The sequence below is a fragment of the Nipponia nippon genome, unplaced genomic scaffold (assembly GCF_047370975.1).
Source record: "Nipponia nippon isolate SJK-2023a ecotype South Korea unplaced genomic scaffold, ASM4737097v1 scaffold_25, whole genome shotgun sequence".
Classification (NCBI taxonomy): domain Eukaryota; kingdom Metazoa; phylum Chordata; class Aves; order Pelecaniformes; family Threskiornithidae; genus Nipponia; species Nipponia nippon.
The window spans coordinates 7,175,952-7,202,726 of record NW_028262342.1 but is presented as its reverse complement, the minus strand read 5'-3'; the positions used below and the strand labels follow the sequence as shown (position 1 = coordinate 7,202,726).

At 59.2% G+C, this 26,775-nt stretch overlaps 1 protein-coding gene across 4 annotated transcripts; it reads left to right on the top strand.

Moving 5' to 3' along the window:
• The first annotated feature begins 9,874 nt into the window (after nt 1–9,874).
• On the top strand, nt 9,875–25,776 carry SPDEF (SAM pointed domain containing ETS transcription factor). 4 transcript variants are annotated; one of them, XM_087761710.1, is made up of 7 exons: nt 9,875–10,007; nt 11,039–11,281; nt 21,327–21,800; nt 22,824–23,021; nt 23,113–23,160; nt 23,590–23,730; nt 23,815–25,776. In XM_087761710.1, the coding sequence occupies exons 3-7, from the start codon at nt 21,353–21,355 to the stop codon at nt 23,991–23,993; spliced, it is 1,014 nt and encodes a 337-aa protein (XP_087617836.1). In that variant the 5' UTR covers nt 9,875–10,007; nt 11,039–11,281; nt 21,327–21,352; the 3' UTR covers nt 23,994–25,776. The 4 variants fall into 4 exon arrangements, with proteins under 4 accessions (XP_087617836.1, XP_009463923.2, XP_087617835.1 ...); XM_087761709.1 differs by lacking the exons at nt 9,875–10,007; nt 11,039–11,281 and adding exons at nt 20,407–20,710; nt 20,909–21,202; XM_009465648.2 differs by lacking the exons at nt 9,875–10,007; nt 11,039–11,281 and adding an exon at nt 16,486–16,646.
• Nucleotides 25,777–26,775: the final 999 nt, after the last annotated feature.

The window sequence follows — 26,775 nt, the reverse complement described above, 5'->3', positions numbered from 1 at the left end:
TTCTATAGCTGTTGAGAGTTTTATTGAAGCTGCAAAAACTTCCGAATCTGTCATCTTGTAGTTAAATGTACCCAGCTTGCTTCTATCTCCAGGGTGTCTCCAGACACTAAGGCACAGTGTCCTTAAACCCAGTTCTAGCCCTGTCTTTACCCCAAATCACTTAAAAAAACCCAACCAAAAACAAAAAAAAACCTCCCCCCCCCCCCCCCCGCCCCAAAGAAAACCCCACAGCCACAAAAAACCCAAATTCAGTGCATATTGAGTTTACCAAACAACCTTTCCAGTCCAGGCGGATGGGCAGAAGGACGGCCGAGAGGCCGATGCAGATTTTTTTGTGCGAAAGGCGATGGGGCAGGAGAGCCTGTGCGGAAGGGAGGGGGCTCACCGCAGCACCCCTTTCTGGAGGAGGATTCCCACCAGGGCTGCACCGGGTGCACAGTGCCTGTACAGACTGCTACGGCGTGTGGCTGCACCCATTCACCAGTGTCGGCAGTGGATGTCCCTCGTTATAAGGTCAGGTAACTTCTCCGCAATGATGCTGGCTGTGGCGGCGCTGGCTGGGGTTCAGCACCGTGCCGGTGCCCCGGCTGGGTGGTGGAGGGGGTGGAGGCAGGCACCGCTCGGCTGCGTGCCGCTGCCTTCCAGCTGTAATCGGGGCTGAAGCAGGAGGGGAGGCGGCACTGAGAGGTCAGGGTGCAGATGTGAGGAGGAGTGGAAATCTGGTTTTAGCCTTCTTCATACGGGGGTCACCAGCACAGAGCAATGCTGCAGCCACAGCCAGGTGCCTGAATGCTGCTTGCGTGGCTTGTTCGCATCCCGGCACTATGCAGAGCCTTGGTGCAGTGTGTGGTGATGCTTCAGGCTTCAAACAGCAACGGGTCAGACCTGCTGCTTCGTGAGGCAGGAGAGGAATTTTGAATGAAGGAAGTTGGGGTTTTAATTTCCTTTTCTTACTGTCACCAAGGGAATATCTGATGTTCCTGTATATCAGGACGGCGCCACTCGAAGGTCTCTGCTTTGGTGGGCACTTGCATGGTCATCTGGGGCTGATCCTGTTTCCCAAGCGAGCCCTTACCACTCGGGGCACCCAGCCCAAACATTTGCCTATATAAACTGTATTGTGGAGTAGCTTAGCTGAAGCTATTCTTTTGCTTACATGTGACTTTGTTCCTAATCCTTGCAAGAAGCCTTGATACGTGTGTGCTGGGTTTGCTTTTTAACATTTGAATAAATGCCTGGAGCTTTCATGTGCTGTTGAAGTTTGACAGAAAGCCTCACTGGGAACAGACATCCTGCTGCCTGTGCCTACGGGTATTTATTTTGTGCCTTGAAAAGAATGCACCCCTTGAGCTCTTGGTGCTCACGGGTGTCTTTAAGACTGATCTGTTTGGGTAGGTTAGGATTGCCTCCCTTCTCTCTGTCCAACTTTTCATTTACTAGATTTTTGCTTGAAAGAATCTGTTTGTCTTTAGGGTTGCAACCTGTCAAAGTTTGCCAGTACAGGACAATACCATCACACCTTCTAATACTATCTCCTGAGCAGGCAAATAACTTGAGGGATTGCTATAATGGAGGTCATCCTACCACTGTGATCGCGGCATGGAGGCTGGGTGTGGTGCAGGGTGGCAAGGCACGAGGCCAAGTCAAACGGCTGCCGCAGTCACCTATGAACTGCTTGAGTTTGCTTTTTCTGCTTGCTTATTTTTTTAGGGGAACTAGATCATTGTCCATTAAAAGTTATAAAAATAATTCTGTTTTTAAGCAGCTTTTTTTGGTCCCTGAAGCAATGTTGCGGTAGGCAGGAGGATGTTCTCTGCTGCATGCATTGTGTGTGATGAATTACAGGCAGGCTTAGCGTGCTGGCTAGTGCCCAGGACTGAACAGCACTGTCCCCCCGGCCTCGCTGCGTGCCCATGCTCCTCTTTGCCGATGCCTCTGGCTGGAGGGTGCCCCGCTTGCCTGGCTGATCGCGGAGCAAAGTGCGGGATGTGCTCCAGAACCTCCAGGGCATCGCTGCCTGTCCTCGTACCTGCAGGCAGGGGCTGGAGGGCTCCAGCAAGCACCCTGCCTTCCAGGAGCGCAGCTGTGACTGCAGCAGAGAAGAAAAGAGCAGATTTTTGTGATTTCCCCCCCCCACCTCCTACCTGTTATGTCCACTAAATCATGCAGCACGCAGCCTGCAGTGCACAGCAAGAGGCTAAGGCAGGGATTTGTGCTCACTTCACCTCTTCTTCCCTCAGCTCTCGCTTCTCTGCAAATCCTTTGGGGATGCGCAGTGAAATATTAACAGGCCAAGTGGGAAACCACTGCGCATACGTACGCGGGGTCAGGAATAACTTTTAGCGTAGGCTTTCTCTGGAAGCCTCCTATAACCTGTAATCTGTTGTTCATGTGCTCTGCCTGTGTGTTAGTTGGAAAATACCAAGTTAAACAGAAATTATTTAAGGAAATCTAATCTCAAATGTTTTGTACCCCATTCATAAAACAGCTGAGTAGTAAAAGCAAGCAGCGGATACCGAGCGAGGAAGCAGATGGCACGCGCGGGTAAGGACCAGCCTTGTTTGCCCCACCGCATGCTGTGGGCTCAGCTCTGCAGAGCAGCGTGGAGCAGGGCTGGCTTAAGAGCTGTCTCACTTGTAGTATTTCCTTGTTTTGATTATGTCTCCCCTGCAGAAGTGATACCTTCACAATAACTTAAAGAGCTTAAGTGGTGAAAAAGAAGGTATGTTTTTCACCTATTTGCGAATGGAGTAACCAGTGCGGCATCCTGTGAGGCAACTCAGTTGTGCTGCGAGTCGGTGACACCATAGAAATCATGGCTCCATCTTCTGCCATGGTGACAGTGTTGGGAAAAGGGCGATGCTGGGACTGGGGTGGGGGGGTTGACCTGGACGGGGTATCCTCCAGGCAGAGGAAAAGCTCGCTGCTTGGCTTTTACCCTTCATGAGTTTCCCAGAGGCAGCAGTCCTGGCTCCTGTCCGTCAGGGCTGTACATTTGAACACCTTCTGCATAAAACCAGTTGTATAACCAGCTTCCCAGAGGCTCTAGTGGGCTGCTTGGGCTCTTCTCCCAGCTGAGGTGTGTTGCCATTCAAGCTGAGGGTGTTTGAACAAGCCTGAGGCTGGAGATAGGACGTAATTATTTTCCTTCACCAAGTGGTGTGTTTTTTCCCGCAGTCAAGTGCCAACTCTTCATCTCTGGGGCTGTGCTAGATTGGCTGTTCATGGGAATTCAGTAAGGATCTCTACAAACAAGGATAAAAACCTTCTCAAGAGCTTTCCCACTTGCTGGCGGGGCTCAGCCCTGTGCCTAGCTTGCTTGGCTGACTCCAAGTGCTGGTTAAGGCGTGCATACTGTCCTGGGAGAGCTGTGTGCCTGCAGGAGTGCGCTGAGCGACGCTGATGCACCTCCTAAGGCGCTGTAAAACTTTCCAGAGCCACCGATCTCTTGCAGGCAGCTGTTGAAAACACTGTTAAAGTGTCCATAAACTCCAAGCAAACCCTGAATTTGGATGGCCGAGAGGAGAGCAGGTGCGTGGGTGGGGAAGGCCATATAGGATGTCTTGTGGAGTTACTTGTGCTGGTGGCTGCAGTGTCTCCATAGCAATCTCCCTTTATTGACTTAAAAACAAGGCTCCTGCTTCGCAGCTGCTGCTCTGGAGCGCGGCCGCTGTGGGTCAAGCAGGGTGGGTCGGGGCTGATCATCGTGCCCGCATGCTTTCCCCTCCGCCCCGCTAAAGCGCAGGCAGTGATGTGCATTGCTGGTGGGGTGGTGACGGCCAGGGATGCTTTACCCCACAGCCGGTGCAAGACACCTGGCCGGGAGGTTGGGCTGCTTCGTACCCAGGTAGGTTCCCAGCGAGGTCAGTGCTTGCTGTGTTTTATAGGTGAGAGAGGCTGAGGCAGGAGGTCCTGAGTCCCCATCCAGCTCTCCATCAGTGAGACCATCCGCTGTCCCGCAGGACTCATTTAATACCAGAAAGAGAGCTCGTGGGTGTCTTGTCTTTGCTCCCCAGCTCCACACAGGCATGCGGCAGGGCTGCAGCTCATCCCTGCTGCTGCCCCAGCTGACCTTTGCCAAGCAGTTTCGTCATCTCTAAGATGGGAATAAATACCCTGAGCAGGCTGGGCAGATGGGCTGTGTGTTCTTCTGCTCAACAGGCTGCTTGTGCTTGGTTGCAGCATGTGACAGGGGCTGGAGAGCATCTCCCTGGCGTTGGGCTGAGTGGGTGGCACTGTCCTCTGCGTGCAGGGAGAGCTGCGTGAAGGTGCTTGGAGATGTTATTTTTATAACCAGGTTTGCTGGGGAAGGGCCTGGCCTGAAGCAGGTGCCAGCAGAGGGAGCTGAGGTTGTTCCTCATCTGCAAAACCCTCCAGAGCTGCTGGATGTGGCTTTTCCAGGCTTTGGGACCTGCTGGTGACGGTGGCCCGCCAGGTGTGAGCAATGTCCCCATGCACATCTGCAGTGGCTGCCATTCTGCACCGAGCACGGTGCTGGGCTGGGGAAGCGGTTGCAGGTTTCTGGGTGCATGGGGTGTGTGTGGTCCACACTGATCCCACTAGGCAGTGGGGTGGCACTGTGTCACCTGGCCTGTCCCCACCACTGTGGGGCTGGGGTGATGCTGCCGAGCCGGGCAGGAGCGTGTGCTGGGCAGGGATAGCGTGGGCTGAGATGCCCTAAAGGCAGAGATGTTCTGTCAGCGGGGATGAGGAAGGTGTCTGAATGCCAGTGGGTCCATGTTATGTCTGTTTGGAGGGTGATGTGCTGCTGGGGAGTAGAAGGGGGTCTGGGTAACACAACCTGGAACCAAACTTTGCTCTGATGGGGAGGCTGGGATGTGGCCAGCCGGGAAAGGGTGAGAGTTTTCCCTTTGTTGGGACCCTGTGCCTGTTACAGTGCAGTGGGGACAGTAATTCTGCTGGCCAGGACCCTGCCCTGCCTCTCTCCACCAGGATGAAGCAGCAGGTCCTGTCCCCCTCGTGCCCCCTTGTAGTGGTCTCTCACGCCTACCCCCATGTCTCCTCCAGTGGTGATGGTGGAGGACCAGTGGGGGACCCTGCTCTGCTCTCGCTGCCTGCGCCAGGGCGACGCATGGCTCTGCGGGAGGGAGGGGACACCCAAACCTCGGGTCTGAGGTAAGCCAGACCCTTTTTTAGGAAAGCCGTCCTGCAGAAGGGGGATTTCAGCCTTTCCTGGGGCCAAGCTCCCTGTGCTGCCGGTGAGGAGCAGCCCAGGCTCGGCAGGGTCTGTGCCCGAGCGAGCAGGCGAGGCTTTGCCATCCAGGGGGAGCATACAGCAAGAACCTCACATTCCTTGTTATCTAATCTGCCCCCTTTTCCCTCCTCGTTGTTTACCATGGCTGGGTTTCCTCAATTAATTCTGACAGCTGCAGGCTGGGCTGTGACGTCAACCTGCGGTAGCAAAGCCCAAAACCCCAGGGTGGCGTTGGATGGGACCCCAGGGACGAGCCCCTGCTACCCCCGCCGAGCCTGGCGGGACGTTGAACCTCTCTGGTAGGTGACAGTGAGAGATGGCTGTGGACCGACACTCCCGAGTTTGACAGCAGAGAGGGTCTCTGTCCCCAGCGAGGCCACAGGATGTCCCCTGTCCGTGCTTGTGGGACACTTGAGCCTGTCCTGCCTTTGCTCGCAGTGGCTCTGGGTGCTGCTCTAATTGGTGCTGTTAATAACGAGAGTGGTGCTTGGCTGGACTTTGCACAGAGGAGTGTTGGGCAATCGTGGCCAGCTACTGCCACTGCCTTTCCGGCTACCTGGGCGAGCGCCCATTGCTTCACCCACCCCAGGGCACCGCAGGCAGCAAACAGTGCAGCGGAGGAGGGCAGCTTGATTGGCACTGGGCTCGTCCTCGCTCCCTCCAGTCCCCGGCGAAGGCCTCGTGCAGCGGCTCTGAGACCTCCCCGTGGTGGGCAGTGAATGTGTAATGTCATCTTTCCTGACCCCCTTGCTAGCATCCCCCCACCCACTCCCTGAGCCCCCGGAGCTTGGCAGGACTTAGCAGCAGCCCCAAAGCATCCGCGTCTGCTGCCGTGGTCTGTGGTGGGATGGGGAGAGGGTGAGCTCCAAAACCATGGCTTTGGAGCATCCTGGTTTGTCCATCTCGGAAAGGAGGGGGTAAGCGGGGGCTCGATGCTCCACGCCTACCTCCCCACGCAGGGGACCCTCCTCCTGGGACCAGCCGTGCTGCAGCCGTGCAGCTTGGCTGCTGTGCCTTGCCCACAGGGAGCAGGGTGGGAGGAAGCAGGTGACGGTGCCTGAGAAGCAGGTTTCTCAGAATTTTAAAGGGATCTAAATAAACAGTGATAAGGAAACAATTATTTAAAGAGCAAACAAATGGAAACTGCTAAATGTACCTTTTTTTTTGTTTGTTTTGTTGGTTTTTTTTTTTTTTGCGGGTGAAGGGTGCAGGGCTGATGTCGTCAGGTGCTGGGAGTGGATCCCTGCTGGGGCTGGATCTTGTGGCCGGTGCTGGCTGGGGTCAGTGGCTGGGCTGGGCTGGAGGAGCCACCCTGGGGTGGGCAGCGAGGGAAGCGCCGCTTGCTCAGCCTGCAGTCCCAGCCAACCTGGAAACGAGCCTCGCCATGGCAAAGTTTTGTTTCATCCCACCAGGAAAAAGGTTTTACGGGTTACCTGAAAATGCCGGTCCTCAGGTGAGCCCATTCATGATGGGCTCATGGTGTCGCAGCCGAGTGCCAGGTCAGCGGGGACATGGGACAGGGATGTCCCAGGCTGTGCGGAGGGGAGGTTTGCTGCGTGGATGCTGCAGTGCGTTGTCTACATTCACTGGCTTTGGTTTGCTTAAAGTCTTGACTTGCTGCTGACACCAGACAATCGCCTCGGAGCAAGGATGTGTTTCTTGCACCTCCTATGTGGTGCTCGGGGTCCTGCTTGGGTTTAAGACGGTGCACTGATTTGTGGCAGAGCCAGGCTGGAGCTGGAGAACCGTTCCCCCTTCCCAGCCCCATTGCAGGGTGCTGGGGCTGCAGGGTGCCCACAGGGACCAGGGTGCCAGTGGGGGGAACCCATTCCCCTCGTCTCCCCAGCTGCACCAGCGCTGCACACCCCAGAGATGCCGTCCCTCGCTTCGGGGCTGCAGCTGTCACTGTCAGGGCTTTGTTTCAAAGGGCAGCTTATTCCCATCCTTCCCCTGCCATGGCTTTTTTCATCAGCTTTTGGTTGGGGATTAGGCACGTGTTGACAGAACAAACATTTTGCTGCCCTCAAAATCCACTGAGGAGAGAAGCGATGTCCTCGCTCTGCCAGTGCCCCGAGCTAGCGCCGGGATGGGGAGAGCTGGGCTTGGGGCTGGGGCGGCCCTTCAAAGGGAAAGTGGAACCATTTTGGGTCATGTCCCGCACCGGGGCTGGAGCCTGGCTCTGGCTCTCTGCTCCCTTGCAGAGCATTAATTGCTTTCTGCTTTAATATCCTGTCCTGTGAAACCAGGGATGCCAACGAGGAATGCTGTCCGTCTCTGATAGGGCTTTGGCGCGTGCCGGTGGCCCAGGTCTGCCAAAAGTTCTGCGTCTCCCCTGCCCATCTCCCAGTATCGGTCACAGTTGTGTTCTCCCCAAGCTGGGCTCCGGGAACCGAGGCTCCTCATGGCGTCAGGGAGGCTGACGAGGGCGAGGATGCCATGAACTGCGCCCAGGAGCTTGTGTTTGCTGGGGAAAAGCAAATTCCTCCAAGCTTTGTGACCAGCCCAGCGCCTGGGGAGGGGGTGAAGACAAGACATGTTGCTGTGACTCCCTGTCCCCAAGCACAGGACCTTGTTTGGGGTCCTGCCCCTCTCCTGCACCCCTTTTTGCCCACCCGAGTCCCCAGGTCCTGTCTCCTTGCTGAGCCCCCAGGACAAGGGTACCTGACCTGGGCGATGCTCACCGGGACACGTTTCCTTCAGAGCTGGGTGACTCACTGCTGAGTCACGGCTCGCTCTGCTGCAGCTCAGCGTGGTCTTCGTCCCCAGCCTTCCTCCAGCCCCACAGGCTTTTCCCTGTCGCTGCCGGGGGACAAGGAGCACAGTGCCTTCACCCCAGACCCACAGCTCCATGTGACGCTGTGGGACGTGGAGCAGCCCCATCCCTCGTGGGGTCCCTGCCCTCTGCGTGTGGGGGGCACGGAGGAGTCCCCCTCTCTGCTCCCTGGGGAGCTGCAAACCCGGCTCAGCGGGGCTGGGGCTTTCTGATCCCAAGAGTGACGAGAAGGGGGTGGCTCTGGTCCCTGCTGACCCTCCGCCTTCCCCTCTTCAGCCAGCCCCACCAGCTCTTTGAGCTGAGATGAGGCTGAGTGGGGGTTTTAGGGTTATTTTTAGGGATTTTCCCCCTGGGGCAAAACCTTCTGCAGGCTCTCCTGGGATGGATAGTGCAGGACTGAAGGGGAAACCGCAGCCAAGAGCCTCTCCTGCTCTCCAGGGCATTGCATGCTGTCCTGGCCCTCCTTGGCTTTGAGGCCACTGGAGCTGCTCCTGCCGCCTGCTCCCACCCGGGAGGTGTTTCCCTGCCCCAGTGGCTCCCACGCTCTCTGGGGCTGCTGCTCCGTGGGGCCGTTATGCCCAAGGATCGTTTTGCATGCAGGGAGAAAGAGCAGAAGAAGAAGAATGAATTTGCATTTCTTAGTGGCAACCAGTGTGGGAAACAAAGCCTTGAGGGTTTCGCTGCCACTCGGCCCCGCACCGGTGCTGTGTGAAAAGACAACATCCCGTCTGCTGGCACGGGGCCCTGCCCGTCTCACCTGGATGCCTGTGTGTGCCTGGGAACCGCCACCACCAAACGGCCCCGAACCTGTGGCACAGGGAGGGGGTGCAGACTCCGCCGCCCCATTGCCCAGCTGCGCCGGTGGAATGATGGGGCGATGGTGAGGAAACAGGGGTACGGTGCTTGTGTGGGTTATTTTGGGAGGTTTCTTTCCTGCTGGATGGGATTTGGGGTTGCACGCCAATGCAGGAACTGCAGGGTGGGTGCATGGAGAGCCCAGACCAGGAGCCATGCCTGCATATGGGTTTCCCCCTTTCTGCACCCCAAATTGCCGGTGATGGTGCAGGGGGGGCCGTGACCTTTCCTCATCCTCCCTCTGCCAAGGTTCACCCTGCCACCAAGCTGGGCGCACCCATGCCACCCTGATCCCTCTCTTCCTGGCACCGCAGGTGACCTGCAGCCATTTCCAGGCTTTTAATCCCGAGAGACAAAAGCAGGAGTTTAAAGCGACCGGAGGAAGAAAAGAGCAGGACTTTGAGCAGGGAACAGCAAACACACCGGTGGATCCCGCTGCTCCCAGCCCGGCTGGGCACCCTGCGACCTCCCCACCTGCGTCACCTGGGGTTTGCGCTGGCAGTGCTCAGCCTGGGGTGGGAGAACCATCCCCATGGGGTGCCCGGGGGGAGCGGGGAACCGGTGATGTGGGCAGGGGGAAGGCAGCGGGGTGGGAAGGGTGCTGGGGGCAGGCAGAGGAGGCAGGGCGGTGTGTTTGGGTGGGGAGCTGGTGGTCCAGGGGCTGGGCTTAGGGTGGGAGGCCAGGGTCGTGCTGGCATCACCCTGGTGTTTTCATCCCCCACCGGCTTGTCCTTCCCCAACCACCCTCCCAGGCACGGATGGACTGAAGAAGCGGGGCCAAACCTCAGCACCTCCTGCTGCCGCAGGGTGCGAAGGAGCCTTTGCACAGGGCCAGGCGAGCACTAGCACCTCCATGCTCAGCCAAGGGATGGCTCTGGGACCTCCCATACCACCAGTGCAGAGCAGACACCCACCCCTGTGCCCCTGGATGGAGCTGGGTTCTCTAACACCCCCCATTTGCACCCTCAAGGGCTGTCCCTGAAATGCAGGTGACACCATTTGGGTCATGGTGCCATTAACTCTCCTGCTGCTGCTCCTTTTTTTTTTTTTTTTCTTGCTCAGGTCTCCCCGCCGCAGCACAAGAATGCCAGAAGCCGCCTCGTGCAGCAAGGACTGAGTGCTGGAGCAGCGGCCGCAGCCAGGAGCCCCGGCTCTTTTATCAGGGTGGGTGCTAGCAGCAATAATCACAGCTGTTTGCCTCGAGCACACACGCCTCCCCTGTAAATAGGGTTTATGGCAGCATCTGGGAGATGGGGAAGCCCAGCAAAGGCGGCCCGGGGAGGTAATAAAGAGGAGTGGCCCCACTTGGCCCCAGGACTGCTCAGGAAATGGGTATATTTGACTGGGGTGAGGAGGAATTTAAGGGGATTCAGGTGGTCTCTGCTCTGGAGCAATCTTAGTGGTTCGAGAGCTCTGAAGATGCTCCTTGGAAGATCTGCACGGGGTCATTGCATGAACAGAATCATAGAATAGAATCATAGATTCATTTAGGTTGGAAAAGACCTTTAAGATCATCAAGTCCAACCGTTAACCCAGCACTGCCAAGCCCACCCCTAACCCATGTCCCCAAGCACCACATCTCTCCAGCTTTTAAATCCCTCCGGGGATGGGGACTCAGCCCCTGCCCCGGGCAGCCTGGGCCAGGGCCTGACAGCCCTTTCAGTGAAGAAATTTTTCCTAATATCCAGTCTAAACCTGCCCTGGTGCAGCTTGAGGCCGTTCCCTCTCGTCCCATCACTTGTTCCTGGGGAGAAGAGACCGACCCCCCCGGCTCCAGCCTCCTTTCAGAGAGCGATGAGGGCTCCCCTCAGCCTCCTCTTCTCCAGGCTGAGCACCCCCAGCTCCCCCAGCCGCTCCTCCCCAGCCTTGTGCTCCAGCCCCTGCCCCAGCCTCGCTGCCCTGCTCTGGACATGCAAATAAAAAGGATGCTGGCTTCTCCGTGCACGCCTGTGCGTTATTTCTCTTGCGCTCTCTGGCCCTTTGGTTAACTTTTGGGTTGCAGCTCTGCCAGAAAGCCCTTTTCCCCTCCCAGATCCCCTTCAAAGGTAGCGGAAACCTTGGCCGATCCCCGGCTGGGGAGGGTGTGCTCAGCCCTGCATTGCAGCGGGGCACCAGGAGCACCCAGTCCCGGCGGGTGCCTGAGCTGGCACCTCACTCCCTTTCCCTGCGGTGGTTGCTGTTCATACCCCTTGCAGGGGGGTTTTGGGGGCACCCCAGGAGAGCGCAAGCAGCAGCTCAGCTGGATGACAACGTTGTGCTTCCTGCTGTTTGCTCCCATTTGGTGGCATGGGGACACTGCAAGCACGCTGACTGTGGGACCGTGACTGGCGGATGCTGCTCTGCACTGGCACCGCTCACCAGAGCATCTCCAAAGCTTGTCTGCAAAATCCAGCCTGCCTGGAGCATCTGCCTGGAGAGCGGGACACGCAGTTTGACCGGTGAGCTGTGCAGAAACAAGGGGACCTCTCCAAGGGTGGGCACTGAGTTGGGACTACAAAGCAGATGGGACCTGGGATGGAAAATGTGGCCGGTATTCCCACCTTCTGCCAAGCCCGCTGCCCTTTTTGGGGGAAGAGGAACTTGCGGGCAGTAGACGAGATGGGAGACGCTGGCTCCTGGACCCTCTGCCTGCTCCTCCCTGCTCTGCTTTTGCCATCGAGACTCTTTCTAGGATCGTAGGGAGCACTCCAGGCTCTGACCTTCCATACACGCGTTAGCTTGAAATAACACGAGTGAGGGTGATAAACCCTCTAGGTGCAGGCCGGGAGGAAATGAATTGCTGTTAGCAAACAGCCAGTGAAGAGCAATTAAGATTATGGACGGCAGGAGGGGAGTGAGCAGTCACCGCTTCCCACTGGGACCTTCCTCCTGCAGTGGCTTCAGCCCCGGGATCCTGGGCTGTCCCTCGCCCTCAGCAGGGATTCCCTGTATCCTGGTGCTTTGCCGGTGGTTACTGGTTAATTTGCAAAGATGGTTTTTGCCTTGGTCTCAGCCCAGCATTGGGAGCATCCCCCTGTGCCCGGAGCCCCTGCGGGTACTGGTGGAAGCCCAAAGGATGCTCAGTTCAGTGGCAGCCTGGGAGCATCCCTCCTCCTCACGCTGCCAGCCCGGAGCCATGGCGTGTGTCTCAGGACAAAAATACCCACCAGATCTGGGGCTGGCATGGGCTGAGGTGCTGAGTCCTGCAGACGTGGCTCCCATGGGTTTGCCCCTGCGGAGCAGGACTGAGCTGGGACAGGTGTTAAAGGTATTTCAACTGTTTCCAGTCTCCTCAGGTTGCAGAAAAGCCTGAGAGTGCCCATCCTGCAGCCTGGGAGTGGGAATTCATCTCCTCTCTGAGCATCACCTTTGTACAGCCCAGAGGCACAGGCACGGGATGCAGGATGAGGCCTCTCAGAGGGACCCAAGCTTGTGGGTTTGCTTTGCACGGGGACCACTGCTGTCTCCAAATGCTGTGCAGGAGCCAAAGCAGAGGAAAGCCCGCTGCTGCGGGAGACCAGGAAACACCGCTCAGCTCCGGGACAAATCAGGCTCAATGGCCTCTGTGGTTTTTGCAGTGACATCAAGCGCCTTCAATCGTTTTATTATATATTACATGGCTGCTTATCTATTATTCTTGTGATGGAGCCAGAGATTAGCTGCAGGCAGGTGGGCAGAGAGATTCTTCCAGGCTGACTCATGAGTCGTTTCTCCAGCCCTCCCCTCCGGCCGCGTTCCCAAGTGTTGAAGTTTCAGCTGTGGCAAAAGGCACTGGAATCAGAGCTGATGGGTTGACAGGGAGGACAAGGAAAAAGCATTGAAAACTGCGCACACGGGGCAGAAAAGCCAGACTTTATTTCCCTTCTTTTGTTGTTCCTCGGGTGTTGCAACCTCTTCTTTTCCTGGTTTGCATATGCAAGCAGAGCTGTGCCGAACCACTGATTGCGAAAGGCAGCGGCGAGAGCACGGCACGGCCGGTGATGCCGCAACAAACCTGCTTTGGGGAGGAAAGCAGAGATCTCATTTTGGGGCCTTTTGCCTGTTTTCGCAGCTCCGTGTCGTGCTGCCCAGCTGGCCAGCTCTCCCTGAGCACAGCAAAGCAAATGTTTTTCCCTTTAATCTCTTTCGCTTATCAAAATCTCCTGTGCTACTGATAAGAGGAGCAGGGAAAGCTTTTTCAGACCCAGATGTGAGTTGGGCGACGGGTCCCCAGACAGACTGGGATAAGCCGGGTCCAGGATGCTCTGAAGCAGGGACCAGGCACCGGGCACTGCCAGCACATCCCCTCTGCCTGGTGCCATCCTGCTCTCACCCGGTGTCCCCAATTGCTCTCTCCTCTGTTTTGCTCCTGGCTCCTTCAGGTGCACTGTTTCGATGTTTGCTCTGGTAACAAGTAGTAATTAAACCTAATAAATGAGGTAGACCTGCCGGTGATGTCACAGCGAGGAGGTACAAATCCAGCTCGCACAACCCGTGCAAACCGTAACCTGCTCGACAAACTTTCCCCAAGCTGGCAGCCTGGCCACGGGGCAGGAGCATGTAGCCACTGCAGGAAGGTACGGGATGGCCACAGCGATTCCCAGAGCAGCTCGCGTGTGCATGGGTGTAGAGTTTACACACGGTTTTACTCCATATCTTAAGTTTCCACAGTTAAGACACCTGCATTTCCATGCTATGATAAGCTATCCGTGCATGGAGGGCTATCGCCTCAGCTCCGGGGCTGTGCTGGGATGCTCCTGCCCCTGGTTCCCACATGGGGATGCTGGGGTGGGACACAGGAGCAGGTTTGGGTGCTGTGCACCAGCTCCTCAGCCGGGCAGAGCCCCCAGTGCAGTGCCCACTGCTCCTGGCTTCCCACGGTGGCTGTGGCCAGGACCCAGCATCGCAGGTCAAAAACGGGCAAGAGCGAGGCAGAGGGAGCCAAACTCTGGCAGCTCCACCTGCTGCAGCTGGCTGGAGCTTTGCAGCAGGCTTCGAGGGATGCAGGATCAGGCCTGCGGCTGCAGGAGAGCAGTGCTGGGTTGTGCACGTGGTGCCTTGCCTGAAGCAGAGAGGAGATGCTCCGAGCGGTGCGGGGGGCTGTGCCGTGGCTGCTGTGAGCCGGTAGCACTGGGGGCGGCACTGGGTGGCCGGGACCCCCCTCCTGACTGTGCCCCATCCCCATCCTATGCCCCATGGCAAAGCCTGGCTGGGGGCTGGAGGCTTCCCCACCACAGCCACTTGCCCCTCATGTCCTCCCCAGCCCTTGTCTCCCCCGACTCACTGCCATGTCTTACGGACCCAGTTGTGTTTACCAAAACAGGGGAGAAAAGCTCCCCTCAGACAGCAGGAGCCCTAATCCGGGGGGAACATTTTCCCCACCGATAAGATAACATTGAGGCATTTGAAAAGGGAGGCAGGAACTCCTGGTGCTGGCGATAGCGCGGCGAAGCCCTTTGCCAACGCGCCGGGCGGGCCGGGGAAGCCATAACGCAGGGGTCACCATCCTATGGGGTTTTATTTTTCTCCCAGCAAACAGCTCCGATGGATGGCTTATCGGCTGTGCCGTGCTGCAGCCATGCACTGGCCCTGGGGTCAGGGTGGCTGAGGGATGCTGGCTCCGCCGCAGCATTTTCCATGGGCTGGGGATGCAAAGCCCATGATATGTGATGGCTGCTTGGCTGCCAGGACGTGGTGACGTGGGTCTGACCTGGGTTGCACCATGGGTGTTTGCGGCCGGGGTTTTGTCTGACGTGCGTTTTTAGGGCAGGGGGGGTTGGTTTCAGCAGTGCTACGTGCATGGGAGAACTGCCTGAACTGCCCTGCGTTCTTCATGTGTTAAAAAAAGACAATAAATACCATCTTTGTGTCTGTCTTGGTCAAAACAGCTTTTTCCTGCTTATGCCGGTGGGGACAACCCAGGCCTGGAGCGCTGCATGTTCCTGCCGTGCCCCCAGCGCCCCGTCCTGCCTGCAGGCAGCAGCAGCGCAGACCCCAGGGAGGAGACAGTGCCGTATCCCTGGTATGAGGGGTGGTTTGGTTGCTGTGAGGGGCTCCTTTTGTCCCCGACGGCCTCTGAGCATCCTTGCTCACAGTCTCCATCGCAAGCCCCACGCAGCCACAGCACTTGCATAGGTGATGCTCCTGGGGTATCGGTCGGGGATGGTCCTGGCCCCAAAACAGCCCAGCATGTGCTGGGGGAGCGATGTCGTGCTGCAGGGTCCAGCCAGGGACTCACGTATCCAACAGGTCTCTGTGCTGCAGAGGCCAGAGTACCCTTTGGTCTCACTCCTGTGGCATCCCCATCTCTTGGGTGGGTGTCCCAGGTGAGGGTGGGGAGGGGTTAATGGTGCCTGGATTTGTCCCACTCTCCTCCCAGGGCCCTTGCAGTGCCTGGAGGCACCCCTCAGGGGTTAACCCCGGCCTGGGCTATTCAAACACCTCCAGCTGAGGTAAGCACCCAGCTTGTTTGTTCAGGTAAATAAGGAAGGAATTAGATATAATGGGCAAAGGAGGCATTTGCTGAGCGCCTTACGCTCTGCTGCCGGCTTCCCCTTTGCATACCTCGGCACGGCTGCTGGCTGGCTTCATCCCTCCGCTGCCCTTGGAGCCACTCGGTGTGCCCCATCCTCATCCCTGTCCTGCTGATGCCTGCTGAGAGCTGATGCAGCTCAGCCCAGCCGCCCTGCCGCCGTGGGGCCAGCGTTGAGCCGGGCAGGGTGCTGCTGGCCACCCTCCCTGCCAGTGCCGGGTCACCCCGCTTTGGGCCATGCCTGCCCTGGCTGCTATGCCGAGTGCCACGGGGACAGCTCTTCCCACCCTATTCTGGGACCCATGCGGTTTCTGAGCTGCCTGCGCACCCTCAAGGTAAGCCCCACGCTGCTGCCATGACCCTCCCCAGCTGCCTGATATTCCACCAGCACCCACCAGCACCCACCTTCCCTCCCTTCTGGGCTTCTACAGCCCTTTCGGCACTGATTCAGGGTGGACAGGGTCCCGTCCCATGTAAGCGTGCCATCCCATGTGAGTATCGCATCCCACGGCTCCTTGCACCTCCAGGTGCCGTTAGGGCTAAACAGGGACAGGTTGTCCTCTGGCACGAGGTTCCCGGCACTTCTCGGGATGGCGTCACCCAAAATAAAATGGGTTTTGCCAACTTTGTGTCTTCACAGCCCCCTCCTGCTCAGGCAAGGAAGGTGGGATGGGAGCCAGGGCTCCTGGGGCTGGCTCTTCCCGAGCCCACCTGGTACCAACAGGGACACCGAGGGTCCCGCAAACCTACGTGCCTAGCGGGAGGCAGGGGACAATGTGCTTTGGGGCACTGTGTCACCAATAAGCAGCCAGGGCCCTTTATAGAGCATCCCAGGTCCTGGGAGGCTGTCAAAGAGCTGTCAGCTCAGGGGTGCCTATAAAGCACTCTGAGCCCCTTTACCAGACCTGCACCCTCTCAGCGCTGCTCTGCCTTTCTGCTGGGTATTTTTTTTTTTGTCTGTGCTAAAGGCGCATTGGCTCTAGGTTTGATTTTTATGGTTCTGCTTGGTTAGTGAAACACAAACGCCACTTGGCTGCCAAATCCCCCACAATACGGGCTTTCTCATGGGCAGGGAGCTCGCGGGGGAGGAAGGTGCTGCTATAAATAGGGCTCCCTGGCCCTGCATGGGGAACACCAAGCTCTGCTGCTCACCTGGGGGACACTGAGCACCGCGGCTTTGCTCAGGCCACCAGCGGGTTGTGCCTGTTCCCCCCCTGCTGCTGTTTGCCTCCCTGCGCCGATGGAGAGGGCAGCCTGACCCGGGGCGTGGGGACCCGTGGGGACGTCCGGTCCCCATGCCAGCACCCATGCAGGTAACGGGAGGAGGAGTCTGGGGGGCCTTGGTGGTGTTGGAGAAGGCTGGAGAGGAGCTGGGGGTCCAGGACCCCCAGGATGGGCTGCATCCCTCTTGTGCATATATCCAACGTGAGTCCTGGGCTTGCCCTGGCCCCAACCCCATCACTAAGCTGGGTACCAGAGCGAGACCCCCAGGCTGTCACATCCTCAGCCCCCCGAGCGCTGTCCCAAGCCCCTGCCCTGGCTGTGGGGTGATTTTGGCCAATCCCTCCTCCCTCCACCCAAAGATAAAAGGGGTGTGTGGCACAGCTAGGCAGGGTTTGGCAGCCGGGAGGGACGTGGCACAGCCTGCATGGCGAGGCTGGCAGGGTGGGTGGGACGTGCTGGCAGGACCCCAGATTGTCAGCAGACGCTGAGTACCCAGGTGTCTGCTGGAGCCCCGGCTCGTGCAGGGACCCCAGGTCCCTTTGCCTGCTTAATCTGGGCCCCGTAAAACAGCTCGTGCCTTCTCCTGGCCGGCAGCCATCTGGCAGAGCCAACAGGCTCCATCGCCCCTCCATGCCCCAGCGCGGTTTTCCTTGGGGTGTGCATCGTGGCGTGGGCTGGCGCCTCTGTGGGGACCAGGGGAGATGAATGGGGGGAGCTGAGCCCAGGGAGGTGGCCAGGGCAAGAGGTGATGAGTCAGACCAGAAAACAGGGAAAAACAACTCAGATCGCAGCCCCAGCTGGGCTTTTGGGCACAGAGAGGATTGCTGGTCTGTGGGTCCCCGTCCTCTCCCACCCCAGGGTCCCAGCTTGCTGTGCTGAGGCATGCGGGGCAGGCGAAGCTGAAAGGATCCATTAAGGATAAATCCCACTGCCCGGGGGGCTGTTCTGGACAGTCTGGGACAGCTCTGTATCCTGCATGTCTTGGGTTCCTTCCCCAGATGGCACAACATATCCCTGTCCCCATCCCCATCCCGCTGCCTGGGGGCTGGAGGTGACCCTGGAGCTGAGCCCACCGCCCTGGCTGCTCCCGAGCCTGGCTGCCCGGGAAGGGCTTTCCGAAGTGCCTGGGGATTTGGGAGACATCCCAGGTGCCGCGGGCAGCACCTCCTCCCGCAGCGGGCCAACCTCCGCCGGTCCCACAGGGCTTCCGGAGCCGTGCTCCTCCAGCACAACCTGTTTAACCACAGATTTAATTTTAATTAACGGACCCATTGTCTGAGGGTGGTGGTTGGGTGGATTTCTTTTTTTTTTTTTTTTTTTTCTTGCTGCCAAGGGCTGATCCCAGCTCTCCCCCGCCACTGGTGCCCGTGTCGCTAACCTGAACGATGGTGGGTTGTGTTTGTCAGGAGAGCTCAGGGTTGATACAGAAGGTCCTTGTCCTCATCCTTGTCCCCCTCGGCTGCGGCATCCGCTGATTCCCTGGGCTCTGGATGGGGCTGAGTCCCTGCAACCCTGTGGAGCTGAGCACCCAAAACCCTAGGCTTGCTGCTGGCCCTGCCGCCCCGGGCTTTCTGCTCAAAGGGAATGTCTAGGTTTGTTTTCTCAGCTGCTGTTGGAGCTGTCTGGGGCCGGGCTGTCACGGTGCCTCCTCACCCTGCCCCGTGGTGCCGCGGGGAACGAGCCCTCATGCCAGCAGCTCAGCCCTTTGCCGCAGCATCCCCATGGTGCAGGTGAGAGAGGGGAGCAGGGGCACCTCGCCCCCGTCCCAGCTGGTCGGGGTGTCCTCTCCATACCCTTGGGCAGCACCAGGGAGCGATGCAGGGTCACTCATCATTTTGGGGCTCGGGGATGGCAGGTATCTCCTGGCTGCGTCCCAGTGGTGGAGCTTTGTTGTGGGCATGGAGAAACACTCTGGGGACTTGATGGCTGCATCCAGGTTTGGAATCTGCTCCGCCGCCGCTCTGCGCCAGAGCCTTGCCTGCCCGTGACAGGGTTGCAGGCAGCACCGATGCGTGGTGAGGGCTGGGCGAGGGTGCTGGGGCAGGGGCGGGTGTCCCGCAGACAGCACCCCGCTCTGCCTGGCACCCCGGGGATGGCACCGCTCTCACTCAGAGCTTCCCCACAGGCTGATGAGCCCCTGGCACGGCACCTTGGCCCCTGTGTGCCCACGGAGGCAAAACCTCGGGGGCCTGGCAGGCTTTTATATCTTGGTGGCTCCTGTTTAAAGTGCTGTAAGAGCTAATTCCCTGATTTCTTCCCCTCTTGCCTGGAGTGGCGGGATGAGCACAATGTTGCATTGGTGTGGCTTTGCTGCAGGAGAGCTCCGGTGAGAAGCCCATGGGACCGGGGCCACGCTCACCACCGGCAGCGTGCACAAGCTGAGGAGTGTTTGCCAGGGCTGATGCAATTACCAGCGCAGCCCTGGTTAGCTGGGGGCAGGGAATGTGAAGGTTTTTGGGGTGTCATGCAGGTCAGTGCTCCCTGTGACCTCTTGGTGCACCCTGGGCTGCTTCTCCGCTCTCCTTTTCCAGGGAAAAGTGAAAAAGGGAGAGGAGAGGGAAACAGCTGCCCAAAGCAGCTTCTTAGAGCAAACAGGTCCCCACCCAGCCCGGCCGCCTGCGTGCCAGAGCGGGAGAAAGTCAAACAAAGGCCCCCGCCCTGAGAGTACAGCACAGTTTGGCGGGCGATTGCTCAGGTTTTTGGGGCCACTTGCCCAAGGGATCAAGTCCTTCTGGTCCTGACCAGGAGGAGGGGGATGGGATGGGGATGAGGATGGTGCCATCCATCCCGCCGCGTGCCCAGGGACGGCTCCACAGCCCTGCTCCTCCATGTGTCTGGCTGGCAGCTGCGGGACCAAAGCCTGGCAGAGGCAGGATGGGCAGAGCATGCACCACGACCCCAGAGCATCCCAGAGGCCTTGGAGATGAGACCCCCATCCCCTCCCCAAAAAGCCCCTGCAACCGATGCTGTGCAGCAGGCTGGAGCCATGCAAGCTGTTACCGCTTTCCTTTTGTGCTGGGAGCAGCGTGAGGCTGGATTTAAAGCTGATCTGCTAAAGCTCTTCTTTTAATCCAGAGCAAATGAAGGAGAGGTTTGGAAGCCGGCGCCGTCTCTCAGGGAAACTGTTTGGGTGGTGGGGGCAGCTCAGTGGTGCTTCTCCCTCCTCCTCCTCACTGCAGAGCTACTGAAACCCCTCGGGGACATGGGCTACAGCATCCAAACCTGCGCCCCCTCCCCGGGTCCCCACAGGGTCAGGCTGGAGCAGGTGCTGTTTGGGTGGCCAAGGTTCCTCCATGCGTTTTTCCACGCTTTTTTAGGCTTTGCCAAGGGTGAAATGACGGGCAGAGCTTCCTCGTGTTGCAGGTGATGCAGAGCCTCAAAACCCATACCTCTGGGGGTGTCAAAATCCCCAGTGAGTGCGTTAGACTCATCCCCACCAGTACCGGTAGTCTGCAGTTAATGGGGCCGTAGCGTGTGGCTATTAATGATGTTTAATTAATGCCTCAGGAGCAGAGCTGGGCCCAGCAGTGTGGAGCCGAGCTGCGTTTGGCACGGCAGAGCTGCAGGGACGGTAGCACGCCATCCTGGGTGCTCGGTTGATGGCATCCCTCCTATGCCAAGCAGCTGGCTGCTCAGCTCCCTGCTCTTGAGGGACAAGCTCTGCCCGGAGGAACCCGATGGTATATTTTCCCCTTTAGTCTTTTAAATCCTTTTTGCCCCCCGCCCCCAGCTGGGATTTAGAGCAAACAGGAACCCCCTTTCCCTGGCCACTGTGTCCCATTCCCCTTTGGGGGCTGCCTTGTTCCTTTTGGGTGGCTTTGGGGTTGGTTTGGGCTCTGCACGCTTTTTTATTGCAGGCTCTGTTGCAAAAGCTGCTTCTCTTTCTGCTTTTGAATAACCTATTTGGGGTGGGTTTTTTTTCTTCTTGTAAAAAGAAATGCCGGAGGCAGGCAAGGAGCTTGGCGGTGCCCTGGCTGTGCCCGTCACCAGGGGCTTTCTCTTCCCAAAGCCTCAGGATGGCTCTTGGGGAGGTTTCTCCACAGATGGAGCTGTTCCCTGGTGTTGCCATGGAAATTCAGCAGGCTCATCCTCTTCTCGGTGCCTTCCAGGACTCCCCGTGTACCAGAGACAGATGGGGACAGGCTGATTTTGGGTAGTTTTTCTTGCAAGAGAGTAAAAGGAAAACTCTCATCCAGGGGTTGGCAGCAGCAGCCAAGAGCTGGGTGCTGTGGTGCTGGGCTCAGTCCCTGGCCCAGGAGAGCCAGATTTGGGTGCCATCGCTGCTGGGGCATCCTTGGGTGAAAGCAGCAGGTGATGTTTTCCAGCACAGAAACGTGCTTGTGTGGTTTAGGCATCCTGCAGCCCTTGATGCCCACGGGCCGCCCTGCATAGGTGCCTTGGAGCCACTCCAGCATGCCCTGCTGCCTCCTGCAAAGGTGTTCAGCCCCAGCCTGGACTGAACTGCTGCGAACCCGGTGTGCAATTCAGGGGAAGACCCTACAAGCCCGTGGTGGTCGGGACCCGCCCGCTCCCTGGGCTCCTTCTCCCTTCTGGCTGCTGCAGCTGGTCCTCCTGAAACCAGGACAGCCCCCCAGCCCTATGGCTGACCCCAAGCCTGCGTTCATCCGGGGGCTCACAGGACGCTGTGGGTCTCTTTGGAGGTTTTTTCCCCTCTAACAGGCTTAGTTCCTCCCTTTGTGCCTGGCCGCTGGGCGGGAAGGCAGGAGTCGGTGTCGGGGTGAGCCTCTCCTCTCCTCCTCTCCCGGCAGGTTTGGAGCTGGCGCTGAGCGGAGGGATGGGCAGTGCCAGCCCCGGGCTGACCGCTCTGCCCCCCAGCCGCCTCGCCCGGCCGGACGCTGCCTTGCTGCCCCCGCCGCGGGACCCTGACACCCGGAGCTGGGGCTGCCCGGATAGCCCCAGCCCCCCCGCCACCCCTGAGCAGCCCCTGCCTGCTTTCTGCCTGCACTACTTCGACATGTTCTACTCGGAGGACATCGCCTGGACCGCCAAGGGCATGGGGGAACCGTCCCAAAGTGATGCCCAGGGAGGGCGAGGGGAGGCACGGAAGGAGCCGGAGCAATGTCCCATCATCGACAGCCAGGGCTTGGGGCTGGGGACCGAGGGGGACCTGCAGGCCAGCCTGCACCTGGAGGAGCACTCGCTGGAGCAGGTGCAGAGCATGGTGGTGGGTGAAGTGCTGAAGGACATCGAGACGGCGTGCAAGCTCCTCAACATCACGGCAGGTGGGTGCCCCCGCAGCCCTCCCCAGGGTGCTGCAGGCAGGGTCGGCCCCGCCGTGGGGTGCAGCGAAGGAGGGATATGCCAGTGTGGGAACTAAAGCCATGTTGCAGCTCGGGGGTTTGCAACCAGGTGCTGGGGTTTGGGGGAGCGCGGCTGCTGCCTGGCTCCCCCAGGCATCGCTCCAGGGCAGGGCTGTTTGCTAACGCCCAGGGATGCCAGCAAAATACCCCTCTGGCATCGCTGGCTTGGAGTTAAGCTGAGGCAAGGGTTAGCAGAGCTTTACGCAGAGCCCTGCGCTGGGTGTGGGGTGCCAGTGTGACCCAGCCGGTGCCGCAGAGCCAGAGTGGTGCAGGGACACAGCAACTCGATGCTGAGCCCGTCCCTTCCCCAGAGCTGGGGGTCCATTCCCCTCCCAGGGCATCGTTACTGAGGTGCCTTTCAGCCTTGCACGCACCTTGGGGAGGGTGTGCAGTAGCAAGGAGCAAACAGCACGACTTTTATTATCCTTTTCTCTATCCCGTTTTCCCTGGGACATTAGGAACAGGCGGATGAGTGTGTGGGGCTGGGGAGAGCCTGGAGCCAGCTGATGTTACCTGAGCTGGGCATGGAGTTGGGTGCAAGGGGAGCAGGACAGCCCAGGACGGATTTCCCCCAGCTGCCATGGGGCATCGCTGGGGTATTCTCCTCGGGGCATCGCTGCCGTGACACAAGCAGTCTTGGGATGTGCTTAGGTCTATGCAGGCTCTGCCACCCACACCCTTGAAGCATTTGGTGTCACCCGGGATGGTGCAGGAAGCAAGTGGAACTCCAAAAGGCTGGATGAGGCTTCCCAAAGTGAAGGAGGTGGCAAGGGGAAAGTCTTGTCCCAGGGGACCAGGGCAGGCTGGGAGCGTGGTGCTCCCACCCTGTAGGTGATGCTGCAGTGGGGCAGAAGGGGCTGGGTTCCCGGAGCCGCTGTGGGATGCGCTGAGTTTTCCCAGGCTTTGCCGGGGCTGTTGCTGGCCATGCTCATCCTCTGCCTCCAGACCCCGTGGACTGGAGCCCCGGCAATGTGCAGAAGTGGATCCTGTGGACGGAGCACCAGTACCGGCTGCCGCAGATCGGGAAGTCCTTCCAGGAGCTGTCAGGAAAGGACCTGTGCGCCATGTCTGAGGAGCAGTTCTGCCAGCGCTCGCCCGCCTGCGGTGACATCCTGCATGCCCACCTCGACATCTGGAAGTCTGGTAGGTGCCAGGGACCGGCAGGAAGCTGGGGAGGGTGGGCAATGCTGTGCAGCAGGAGATGCCCCTCTGACCACCCGCTCCTCCCTTCCAGCTGCCTGGATGAAGGAAAAAGCCACCCCGGGAGATGTGAGATACTGTGGTGAGTTCTGCGCGGGCTCAACTCCGCTGGCCTCGCTTCTGCTTCAGACAGGTCTAGGGTATTTGAGAGGTCTCTCCCTGCTTAATTGCAATTATCTGGTGCATTGGAGCAGCTGCTGCAGCAGCACCCATGTGGTTGCGCTCCCTCTGCCCCAGAGCAGCCCCTGGGCTGCCTGGAAGGTGCAGCAAAGGGGAAATGGCCGCAAGACCCTTGCCGGGGCTGCGCAAGGGCAGGACCGAGCTGTTTTCCCTGCTCCAAGATGGGGAGGAGAAAGCGATGCTTCCAGACCCAGTGCCTGGACTGAGTCTCTAGAGACCCACAGGCGTCGAGGCGGGTTTTCCCGGACAAGGACTCATGCGGGTCCCCGGGGCAGTGCAAAGCAGAGAGGTCTCTCCCCACCCCCATCTCACCCATCCCTTCCCGCGGCAGGAGGTGATGCCAGCTGGACAGACAGCGAGGTGGACTCATCCTGCGCCGGCCAACCCATCCACCTCTGGCAGTTCCTCAAAGAGCTGCTGCTGAAACCCCACAACTACGGCCGCTTCATCCGCTGGCTCAACAAGGAGAAAGGTGGGTGGGTGCTCCAGCGGCCCCGGGGCGGGTGCTGGGGGAGCAGGCGAGGCTGTAACCCCCCATGCCCCGCTCCCCTCCCAGGCATCTTCAAGATCGAGGACTCGGCACAAGTGGCCCGTCTGTGGGGCATCCGGAAGAACCGCCCGGCCATGAACTACGACAAGCTGAGCCGCTCCATCCGGCAGTATTACAAGAAAGGCATCATCCGGAAACCCGACATCTCCCAGCGCCTCGTCTACCAGTTTGTCCACCCGGTCTGAGCGGCGGCAGCGGGACAGGCTGAGCTCTGGGAGGGACAGGGGACCTTTGCTGCCTCCATCTGCCTCCCAGCCACAGAAATCATCTTCCAGCGCTAAGGACCGTGGCTGGGGTGCCAAGAGGCTCAACCCCCCCAGAGTCACCAGCGATGGACCATGGGACCCGTCTGGCCCCCAGCCTTGGAGGGGAGGGATGAGCCCCCAGCTAAGGGACCACACCAACGTGCCCGGGTGCAGGGCAAGGACCGTGCAGAGCCCTTGTCTCCTGCGAGCACTCCCAGGGGAGAGTGGGCATGGAATTTGGGGCTGGTGGGGGAGACGTGGGGTTGATTGGGGTGAGATAAAGGCAGATGAATCTGTGGCTGTCGCAGGGCTCCCCACAACCTTGGTGCCCTTTGTCAGGGATTGAAGGTGGGAGAGTGGCTGGGGTCACCCAGGAGAGGATCTGGGGGACGCAGGAGTCCTGCCCCCAGGTCTCTTGCCCCCTGGCACATTGTCCTCTCACCCTACAGACTCTGGGCATTGCCAGGACGGAGGGGCCAAGGGCATGACCCAGCAGGAGACCTCAATATCCCCGTGGCATCATGCCCCAGGGCTGCTTTGGGGGGGACACAACACCATCGGGGCCACACTCCCCTCCAGCCAGATCCTGTCCCCATGCCATCACCGGCCTGGCTGTGGCACCGGCTGCCCTCAGTGCCCATCAGGAGTAATCCTGTGCGCTGCAGCGGGGCTGCTCCGGACTTACCCCAACAAAGCAGCTCCTGGCCCTCAGCCCTGCGCGGGGTGGGGGGCAGCGTGGCGGGGGGCTCTGCCCTTTGCTGCACCGCAACCCTCACCTGCAAAGAAAGGGACTGCCTGAATTTTGGGGGGACTGCGCCTAGGCTCGCCCCTCCCTCCTTCCCTCCCTCCCAGGTGCTGGTTGCGGGTGGCTTCGCCCTGGCCATTGTTTGGGGAGGACAAAGCCCAGGCATGAGCCAGGACAATGGCACCCTGGGGACAATGGCACCCGCAGCTGCCCTTGGCTGGGCCCGTGCTGACCCGACCGGGAGCAGCCTGGCACCAGCAGCACCCGGGGATGCTGCCTGCCATGGGAGCTGCGTGCAGGGTAACTGTGCCCTGGGGACCATGAGCATCCCCTCAGGATGGGCACGTCCCCCCTTTGCTTCCCGCTCTGGGACACGTTCAGCTTCTCCCCTCCGCAGGGATTTGGGACTGAAAATGGGTGTTTTGCAAAGAGGACAGCTGTAAAACGCAGGCACGGAGCCATGCACTGGGGCATGGCCATGCGTGCTGGGGCATTCCTGCAGGCGTGAGGTGTCCCCCGAGCCGGGTCCCCCATCCTCGGGCACGGGGACACCCAGAGCTCCCCAAAGCCCCCAGGTCCTTGGCCCTGGTGCAGGGCTCTTCCCTTGATTTGGATTTTATTTGGACTGCCTGATTCCTGAGTTTGGGAAAAGGGAGATGGCAGCTTTGCCATTTCCCTCTGGACAGTAAATCTGAAACGCAACCAGCCGAGCCCAGACTGGGACGGAAAACTGGGAATTGCTTAAACTGCACATTTCACAAGAGTCTAAGTTGCCCGGTGATGTTGATCTTTTATATTATAATTTTTTAATTTGTTTATTTCCTTTTTGGTTTTGGCTGGCAGCAAGTTGTGGTTTAGGTTCAAATGATGAGGGTAGACGGGCAGCTCAGGTATCCATGAGATGCTTTGTGGGAGGAAAGGAAAAAAACACCTGGTTGTTGGTCTTTTGTTTTTAACTTAAAATAGCTGCCTGTAACAGCTCCTGCCTTTTTCTTTTTGTTCTGCCTGCTTTGTACTGTTTACACGGCAGAGGAGCGGACGTGCTTCGGCCAGCCTTGCAAGCATCCCGGCTGGAGGGATGGAGGGTGGCTGGGGGAGAAGAGGAGCAGGGAAAGGAGGAAAACTGCCTTGGCCTCTGGAAAAGGGGGGGGAGAAATGGGGGGGGGGGAAGCAAAATGTGTTGTGATGTCCTGGGTGTGACTGATGCTCTCACAGCCGGCATGGGGAGCCCCGGGAGGACAGGCTGGGGGTGCCGGTGCCCCAAATCCCATGTCCCTCTTGCAAGGTCCTCTGGCAGGGTGGGCACAGGTGGGGGGCTTTGCGTGTCCCTGCGGGGAAGGTGGGACGGAAGGGGGTTAAACGGCGAGGAAAGCTGCTGCCAGCTGGGGAGGGTGCACCCGGGGACACGGTGTCCCCAGGGACGCGGGGACCTGACCCAGCAGATGCCCACTGCAGCGGGATGGGCAGCCAGCGCTGCAGGGCTTGCAGCCAGGGTTTACCCCAAACCTCTTGCAGCTCCAGCCCTTAAATAAGGGAAGATAAATCCCTTTGCTCTGCCATCTCCCTGTCAGGAGCCCAGGGAGTGCCCCCCACACCCCGGCAAGTCCCGCTCCCTCCACCCCTATCCTGGGGCTGCCCTAGCTCTCCAGGGAGGGGAGAGGGGTGGGTGACCTGTAAATCTTTTTTCCCAAGGTTTCAAGGCTCGTAGGGAGCCCGGGAGGCTCTATCCCCTCTGCCAGCATCAACTCGCTGCGCCAGGGCTTTGCCATCTCACCCTGCCCAGGGCAGGGGGGAGCACTGGGCCGGGGGCCGCTGCTTTTGTTGGCACTGGGAATGGCCCCCAAAACGGCTTTATCTTGAATCCCCCCATGGGCTTCACAAGGCTTTTCCTGGCAGGTTGGCATGGGGGTCCCCAAAGGCTGCTCCCCACCTCCTGCAGCCCCCTTATCCCCCAGGACCCCAGCAATGCATCCGAGC

What these genes read in the sequence shown, in the direction of transcription:
- SPDEF (XM_087761709.1), top strand. Translation starts at nt 20,971, where the DNA reads ATGCCCTGCTGCCTCCTGCAAAGGTGTTCAGCCCCAGCCTGGACTGAA. An exon ending in GCTCCTCAACATCACGGCAG is followed by an intron (nt 21,801 to 22,823) that starts GTGGGTGCCCCC and finishes CTCTGCCTCCAG; the next exon opens with ACCCCGTGGACTGGAGCCCC. An exon ending in CTGGCTCAACAAGGAGAAAG is followed by an intron (nt 23,731 to 23,814) that starts GTGGGTGGGTGC and finishes CTCCCCTCCCAG; the next exon opens with GCATCTTCAAGATCGAGGAC.